General features: G+C 36.2%; 1 protein-coding gene across 1 annotated transcript in view; it reads left to right on the forward strand.

Annotated features, from left to right (window-relative positions):
• Positions 1–10,000, forward strand: part of LOC136854882 (chaoptin) — a 356,140-nt gene that overhangs the window by 298,563 nt on the left and 47,577 nt on the right. The window contains 2 exon segments of the mRNA XM_067131411.1: positions 799–1,009; positions 1,012–1,032. Coding sequence (XP_066987512.1) covers positions 799–1,009; positions 1,012–1,032 — 232 coding nt within the window.

The following is a 10,000-nucleotide window of genomic DNA, read 5'->3' on the forward strand; positions in this document are numbered from 1 at the left end:
TGAGCTGTTAATGTCACAGAATATTTCTATTTTTGTTTTGTTTAATGACATTTGAGAAATTCCTTTTTACTGAGAGAGCTGCCTTGAATATACCGTGTGAAATGCAGGGAATGTAAGGGAGGGTCAGGATGGTGTATTCCTTATCTTGGGATGTGTATGTGTGTAAATATTTATACATATAATTATGTATATATATATATACATACATAAATACAAAACCCTTATACAGGTACACATACATATACAATACACCTTACAGGTGAACACCAACACCCAATAGGTGCAATTCGCTATACCATTGAACATTTTACTGAACGACCAATCGCCGACGAGAGTAATAATGATTCTGGATGCAGTATAACAAAGCAATGGTTTTATCACTTTATTTTATCTGCCGTTTCAGGCCATGGAGGTACCGGATTCAATTATCTCGTGGCAATTATTAGTGGGTGTTGTGATTAGAAAGTTGTATGTGTATGTATGTATGTGTATAATTTGCGTATGTATGTATATATATATATTTATATATTTTTCTAATGAACTCATAATATTCTTTGGAAGCTTTTGGTAGGCTTGTTCCATATGAATAAGTTTCATCTTCTGAATAATAATATATAATAATAATAATAATAATAATAATAATAATAATAATAATAATAATAATAATAATAATAATAATAATAATAATAACACATAAAAGTTATTTTCTTTTACATATATGAATTTATATATACAATTATTATTTAAAATGAAAAACAAATCTTTTCCAATGTCAATAACACAGAATCTCATTTGCAGATGGCATGGCAATTCACGAGACGGCTGGACCTGCGCCTCTGTCTGTGGGCGTGGCTGTGGGCGTGTTGCATCCTCCGGGGGGTCGTAGGCCAGTTGACGCCCTGCCCCTTCAACAACATGTGCAGGTGCAACTATGCCCCCGAGGGCACGAACGCCGCTCTGTCCGTCGGGCACATTGTCTCTGAGCCAATCACCGAAGTGGTCTGTTCCGGGTCCCGTTTGCAAAGCTGCCAGGTGAGTGAGTCCAAAGGAAATGTTGCCTGGGGTCAGGTTTGACTTTACGATACTGGAGGGAGGTGCTTGTAGTCACTTTGCCCTTGGTAAGGTCGACTGTGAATGTTTCCCCAGTTCATCTTAGGTTTGAAATGATGCTGGGCGTGTCTGGTTTAATGTTTTGACTCGGAAATTTAGGTAAACAGTAGATAAACATAGTTTAGATTCAAGTTAAACTCGATAAGACAACGAGGTGAGTTCGTGAGACATTCTCAAACAGGGAAAAATGGTGGTATGGGGCGTTTATGATTAGAAAGAAGTAAAGTAACGAAAGATTAAGAGTTAGTCTCCCATAGTAATCTTCGATGACATTAGCGAGAAGTCTGAAACAGTTGATCTCAATTAGGAAGCAGTTGGACATAAACATATAGATATTCTCAGTTAAATCACCAACATTCAACCTTTCTTATCATTTAGGATACGATTTCTTACATAGAAACCAAGTCATATCTCAAAAAGCATGTAAAAAATGCGCCAAAGTTTCTTCGGCGCAATCGAGTTTTCTGCTCAGCGTATAATCAAGGCCACCGAAAATAGGTGGTCGTTATAATGCTGTATGAGCTACGGCCCATGAAACTCCCAGCCGTCCGTGTCGGCCTGTGTTGTTGCTTTGCCAGACGCACGATCATGGCTAATTTTAACTTTAAATAAAATTAAAACTACTGAAGCTAGAGGGCTGCAATTTGGTACGTTTGATGACCGTAGGGCGGATGATCAACATACCAATTTGCAGCCCTCTAGCCTCAGTAGTTTTTTAAGATCTGAGGGCGGACAGAAAAAGTGCGGACGGACAGACAAAGCCGGCACAATAATCTTTTCAAAAACCTAAAAAAAGAAAATATAAAAAATCGCATTTGAAATAACTGATAGCGATCTCATCGCAACCACCTGAATTATCAAGTCACAAAATCATTAAATCATTCGTCCAGCAGAGAAAGTTTGAGTTTATTTCGACTCATGCTTGCTAAATTCAGTTCCGGTCTGATATATTACTGGAGCCACGAAAGATCTTTTTTCATCGCTCTCCCCCGGGGCATCGTCCGAATTCCGCCCGGTGTAATATTTTCTTGTTTATCGCGAAATCTACAATCTGTATTGTGAGGTGAGCCGTTGCAAAGGTTATCGTGGTTCCTGGTGACTCAGCTTTTTTTGTATTTCTAGTTAATTATTTTTTGGATTTTTTCTTTTTGGATGTTGCTGTTTGATCTCTCTCTCTCTCTCTCTCTCTCTCTCTCTCTCTCTCTCTCTCTCTCTCTCTCTCTCTCTCTATATATATATATATATATATATATATATATATATATATATATATATATTTATAGATATATATGTATGTATATATTATATATATACATACATATATACACATATACACACATGAATCACATTTCCATTTCTAAACAAGCACCTGTCCTATCACTAAATCAATGGATTTTCTCCCACCCTGCCAACCATACCGAAGCACTTCCTTCCCTCATTATCACAGTAGAATTTCATACCTGTTATCCTATTTCCCATTCCATCTCTCGCACTAGACATTTACAAGTGCATCATCCACCCCGGAATTATCTGGGCCCAGATCTGCGATCCTCCCGAACAACCTCTTTTGTCATTCGAGGGCCCCATGCCCTTAGGAAGATTGGAGAAGTCGTTAGGGCACGACTAAAAGGAATGGTTGATTTTGTTGTTGTTGTGGTTGTAAATGCTGGTTATAGATTTTTTTATATATATAAAAGAGGAAAGATTAATTGCGGTTCTCTCTTATTCCTCTGAAATCTGTCAACCTGACCGCCATGCTGGAATTCAAATTGCTGTGAATTTTGCAAATTCGTAAAAAAAATCGAATATAATAAAAACCACTGCGCTTACTCAGCCCTATTCCAACTCGACGTGCAAGCGTGGTCGAGTGTATTAAATATATCAGCTGGGTGGGATTCCCAAGTCTCAATCTCCCATTCTCTCTTAACAAAATAGTAAGAGGAGGACAGCTTTGCTAATCTTATATTTTTCCAATCAAAGACGCGTATCTCTCCCCGCTAATGTGTTGTGACTCCATTCGTAGAACTTAGATTGGATTCCGGGGAACTTAGATGACGTTTAGTAGCTACTGAATTAAAAAAGAAAAAAAAAGGAAAGGGGATAACTAGACGTCTTCTGGGAAGAGTTTAGAGAGAGAGTTTGAGAGAGAGAGAGAGAGATAAGAGTGTAGAGAGTTTAGTGTTGATTTGAGAAGGAATGAATAAATATAGTATATACAGCTGTATATATACTGTATATATATATATATATATATATATATATATATATATATATATATATATATATATATATATATATATATATACATATATATATATATATATATATATATATATATATATATATATATATATATATGTATATGTGTGTGTGTGTGCGTGTGTGTGTGCATGCATGTGTGCGCGCGCACTGGAGTGGGCAGGCATTTATGCATGCATGTAACGCACGCAACTGAGAGTCAGTGGATTCTGCAAATCACACATCCATGAATATACAGTACTTACACACCCTTATAAGCCACAAGGGATAAAGCGAAAAGAGAGAGAGAGAGAGAGAGAGAAAGAGAGAAAGAGGAGGAGAGTTGGCTGGCTCTCTCTCTGGGATTATTGCCTAAACCCGTGTTTCCATCCTTGGAGATTTCACTCATTGGATCAAATTCTGTGTGCCTTACATTTGGCATGCATAGTGTTCATTTCCATCATCTTTGACTGCCAAATGGAAAGCGGGTGTTTGTGAATTTTATTTAGTTATATGTATGTATGTATCTATATATATATATATATATATATATATATATATATATATATATATATATATATATATATATATATATATATACTCTCTCTTCTCATATATATATATATATATATATATAGAGAGAGAGAGAGAGAGAGAGAACAGTCTTACAGAGATCTCTCACGAGAAACCTAACTTCCATATCTCAAAAAAAAAAACTCAACAGAAACAAACTCCCCTATTGCAAATTCATCATTCATTTCAAAAACATCATTAAAAGGTATGACACCTCTATTATCAAATACCTATATCTAAACGACCTAAGAAATTTCTTAATGATAGTCTTGGCATCAACAAACATCTTCTGGCCAGCAGGCTTCGTCTTCATATAAGCATATTACCTGCCAATATTGACATGAGACTTGGCCAATTGTATGCAGGCGTAGCTAGGCGGAGCCATAATTCCATCAGGATGTTCCCAGGTAACTGAGATTCAAGACAGGTAATCTCTAGCCAGTCTTTGATGAAGCTACTAAATTACGATTATATAAATATTCTTCAATATTTATGCAATATGTAACTCTTTAACTTCCTCAAAATATCGATTATTATTTTTTTACTGTGGCTAGTGAGAGAACTTTCTCATTGCCCAGATTTTTGCCCCTCAAGGAACAAGAGATGAACTGAAGGTCCTTTACGCTTTTAGAACCAAGATGAAGATTCCTTGTGCTCTCTTGCACAACACTGAGCAGAATGCCTACTGAAGACCTTATATTTCAACCAAAAGCCTTTGTCTAACTAATACTATATATGGGAGCTGAATCTTTGAACATATATAATTTTAAAAGGGCCATAGCAAAGACGCATTCTGCATAAAACTGACAATGATTTCTTATGCTCTGTTGTACAACACTGACACATATTACCAACTGAAGACCTTGTATTTCAGCCAGAAGCCTTTGTCCAGCTAATGCTATATGGGAGCTGAATCTTTGAACATATTTAATCTTAAGAGGGCCATGAAATAGACGCGTTTTTCATACAACAGATGATGATTCCTTATGCTCTGTTGTACAACACTGTACAAGATATGTACACAAGTACGAGCGTTCTTGTGATCTGTTAATCCTGCCAGATATTCAGACTATTATCCCCCCAGAGTTCTGGAGATAATCAAGACCTTTATGATTTGCTGCAGAGCTGAGAAAAACAGAAACATCCTTTAGGGGCGTTGCCTACAGGCTTCGACGTACAAAGGCTTGATAAAGACTCAGTGGCAAGAATAACGAGAGATCCTAACGAGAGATCCTAGCCTGCTGGCAACTGCCTGAAAAGGATGAGGAAGCTTTTTTTCAGGATGTTTTGCAATGTGTCTCGTTCAATAAGGACAGTTCCTTCTGGTTTTTGACCCGTCTTAGGAAATACCCAGTTAAGTGGCCAGACAAACAAATTTATTAATGACCCTGTTCTTTGTGACGTCAGAACAGTGTTTAGAGGACTATAAAGCAGAGAATAAGGAATGCTGACGTCAGCTTAAATGGATATCTAGAAAGAGCTCCGATGCTTCAGAATGCACCATATTCTTTGGAAGCTTGAATTTCAAAGTCAGTGGCCCCTTTGGTGGGCTTGTTCCATATGAACAGGTTTCATCATCTGAGTAATAAAATAATAATAATAATAATAATAATAATAATAATAATAATAATAATAATAATAATAATAATAATATAAGAATACTGACCTCAGCCGAAATGGATATATGTTCGGATGTTTCACAATATTTATTGAATTAGAAGCAAATGGTGATTCACTCTCTGCAATAACTTGTGATTCACTTTCTGCAATAACTGCTGATTCACTTTCTGCAATAACTGCTGATTCACTTTCTGCAATCACTTGTGATTCACTTTCTGCAATCACTTGTGATTCACTTTCTGCAATGACTTGTGATTCCCTTTCTGCAATCACTTGTGATTCACATTCTGCATTAACTGGTGTTTCACTTGAGGTCTGAAATAACTGGTGATTCACTTTCTGCAATAACTGGTGATTCACGTTCTACAATTACTTGTGATTCACTCTCTGCAATGACTATTGATTCACTCGAGGTTTGCAACAACTGGAATTGTGCAATATCTGGCGATTCACTTTCTGTAATAGCTGGTGATTCACGCGAGTTATGCAATAACCGGTGATTCACTTGAGGTCTGCAATAACTGGCCCTCTCTTTCGTGAATTCAGTATTCAGTTAGTCGTGTCATTCTCCAGAACAGCTAATGGAGACAAACAAAGAACAATAACAAAGAACAATAACAAAGGCGAATTGCCGAAAGAGACTTCTAAATCCGCTGCAGAATTCATTGCTTCCAATAAGCAGGAACTGACTTCTTAGATCCTTTTATTAACAATATTGCGTTGCGGAAGAAACCTTCTTCTTCAACTACTTCTTCTTCTTCTTCTTCTTCTTCTTCCTCCTCTTCTTCTGCGCCGTCCTCTTCTCCTTCTTCTTCTGCACCTTCTTCTTCTTCTTCTTCTTCTTCTTCTTCTTCTTCTTCTTCTTCTTCGCCTTCTTCTTCTCTTCTTCTGCACCTTCTTCTTCTCCTTCTTCTTCTTTTTCTGCACCTTCGTCTTCTTCTTCTTCTTCTGCACCTTCATCTTCTCCTTCTTCTCCTTCTCCTCCTCCTCCTCCTCCTCCTCTTGTTCTTCCTCTTCTCCTACGTCTGTAATTGGGGGGAAACGCATCTGGGAAGCATTATCTTCGAAATCACAAAGAGTTTTCTCGGGCTAAAAATATGCTGCACAATTTCTGCAGCTTTGGTTTAGAAATCTTGGAAATCCAGGATTCTGCCTCGACAAAAGAGCTGAATTTCTTTGGGGGGGCTGTTATGTCGCCTAATTGATTGATTGGGTCGATTTTCCATTCAGTTTTCTGGTAAATTTATGCAAAAGGAAGTAAGTTAGGTTTCATGATTACTGTCGACGAATATTTTCACAAAAAAAGTGTCTTAGTGTTATGATGTCATTCCTGCATTTTTAGTTTTCTGTAAAAGAAAACTATTGTGCCGGATTTGTCTGTCCGTCCGCACTTTTTCTGTCCGCCCTCAGATCTTAAAAACTATTGAGGCTAGAGGGCTGCAAATTGGTATGTTGATCATCCGCCATCCAGTCATCAAACATACCAAATTGCAGCCCTCTAGCCTCAGTATTTTTATCTTATTGAAGGTTAAAGTTAGGACAGGTCACCACCAACCTCTGGTTAAAGTTTCATGGGCCGCGGCTCATACAGCATTACCTCTTGTTAAAGTTTCATGGGCCGCGGCTCATACAGCATTATACCGAGACCACAGAAATATATATCTATTTTCGGTGGCCTTGATTATACGCAGCAGCGGCTGTACAGAAAACTCGATTGCGCCGAAGACACTTCGGCGCAAATTTTTTTTTTTTTTTACATTCATTTTCCGTCATTCTAACCGGCTTTTCTCTCTCATCCCTCGAATACCTGTGGAACTATCTGTAGGTGATTAATCACTCTTTTCCCAGACACCTTGGCTCTCCCGCCATTGTTATCTAAGCCGATATTGTCCTTAATGCTTAATCTCTCTATCGATTTCCGTTGGCTGTGCAATTGTTTACTTAATAGAAGGAATGCGCCTGGTATATCAGAGGAACCAGTGAAAGACTGGTTGGTTGTATATATATATATATATATATATATATATATATATATAATATATATATATATATATATATATATATATATATATACATATATATGTATATATATATATATATATATATATATATATATATATATATATATATATATATATATATATATATATATATATATATATATATATATATATATAATGGACGCTTTAGTAATGGGGTCAAATTCGAAGAAAAATAAAACATATGCATATTTAAATTTGCTTTTTCCCTATGATCTGATTTTGAAACTCTGTCTTCAAATTGTATAAATGAAGTGTTCCAAAATAGCAGCTATATAATAATAATAATAATATTAACAATAATAATACATAATAATAATAATAATAATAATAATAATAATAATAATTTTAATAATAATAATATTATTATTATTATTATTATTATTATTATTATTATTATTATTATTGTTAATATTATTATTATTATTATTAATATATTATTATTATTATTATTATCAGATGAAAGGAAAAAGCAATAAAGAAATGGATGAGAACAACGTATGAATAAAACGAGAAACAACATACAGATGAAATGAAAAACAACAATCAGCAAAGACAATGGATAAAAAAACAACAGTTTAAAAAAAGGGAATCATACAAATGAAAGGAAAAACAACAATCAGCAAAGAAAATGGATAAAAACAACCCATAAGTAAAAGCAGAGAATCACGCAGATGAAAGGAAAAACAACAATAAAACAACAAAAAATATATTTGAAAAAAAAAATCCCCAACATCTCAAACGTGCCAAGCAAACAAACGGCGCATATTTCACTCTTGCTCTGAGGCCGTGAGCTAGAGACAGACTACGGACGCACACACACACACACAGACATCACTGTCTCATATTTCGAAGATTGAAGCGCTTGCACACACACGCACGCACGCGCGCGCGCACGCGCGCGAGCGAGCGCTTGCTATACTGCTTTCACGGCCTGAATGTTGAAATAGATAACAGCTATTTGATTTCCCAGGCAAACGGTCGGCGCTGAATCAACAATAGGGGAGGAGGTGGGATTAGAGATATAGGTGCGCACGCACAGCACGCGCGGGGTGGAGTGAGTGGGTGGGTGGGTGGGTGGGCGGGTGGGCGTGTGGGTGTGAGGGGCGCTATTTTATTTTCGGCTGTTTTTGTGTTGTCGTTTGAGCAAGATTTTAGGCGACCAATTATGTAAATTGGGAAGATTGAAGAAAATGGTTATAAAGTCTATATATACATATAAGTATGTATATATATATATATATATATATATATATATATATATATATATATATAAACAAAGTTAAACAAAGTGCAGCACAAAGTAAAATTGAAACACTGGAGATATGCTATAATAATAATAATAATAATAATATATAATAATAATATATAATAATAATAATAATAATAATAATAAATATTTCTGCCCAGGAATAATGAAACCATGGGAGCAATGACCGTAGACTTTTTTCTAACCAGATTTGACAAGCGGAGTTTTTGGCAATGATAAATGCTTACCAGCCAACAACACATTTGAAATTATCTTTTCAAACAACACATATTGACTATTTACGTCTAATTCGTCCAGTCAGCACAGCGAATTGCATTTAATTCAGCCTCTGCTGTTCATGTTTGTTTAAGCGATTTGTAAGTCGCCAATTTATTCAAATCTAGATAATATCAAATACAGTTGACAACAAACGGTTCGTGGAATATTATGAGTACATGTCATTACAATTCCTTATTTTAGATCCTGATGGGTAAGTGTCATCAGTGCACCTCATGCGGTGCACTGTAGGCGTTACTTATAAGGGTCTTTGCAGCGTGCCTTCCGTGGTCCCTAGTTACTGCTATAAACTTTCATTTCTTTTGCTGTACCTCCGTTCATATTCTCTTTCTTCCATCTTACTTCCCTCGATCCGCTCCTGACAATTGATTCATTGTGCAGCTGGAAAAGGTTTTATTCCTCCTGTTACACCTTTCAAACCTTTTTACTCTCCTGTTACACCTTTCAAACCTTTTTACTCTCCTGTTACACCTTTCAAACCTTTTTACTCTCTGTTACACCTTTCAAAACTTTTTACTCTCTTTTTACACCTTTCAAACCTTTTTACTCTCCTGTGACACCTTTCAGACCTTTTTATTCTCCTGTGACACCTTTCAAACCTTTTTACTCTTATGTTAAACCTTTCAAAACTTTTTACTCTCCTGTTACACCTTCCAAACCTTTTTACTCTCCTGTTACACCTTTCAAACCTTTCTGCTATCCTGTTACACCTTTCAAACCTTTTTACTCTCCTGTGACACCTTTCAGACCTTTTTATTCTCCTGTTACACCTTTCAAACCTTTTTACTCTCCTGTGACACCTTTCAAACCTTTTTACTCTCCTGTTACACCTTTCAAACCTTTTTACTCTACTGTGACACCTTTCAAAACTTTT

Source organism: Macrobrachium rosenbergii, chromosome 30 (genome assembly GCF_040412425.1).
Source record: "Macrobrachium rosenbergii isolate ZJJX-2024 chromosome 30, ASM4041242v1, whole genome shotgun sequence".
NCBI classification, from domain to species: Eukaryota; Metazoa; Arthropoda; class Malacostraca; order Decapoda; family Palaemonidae; genus Macrobrachium; species Macrobrachium rosenbergii.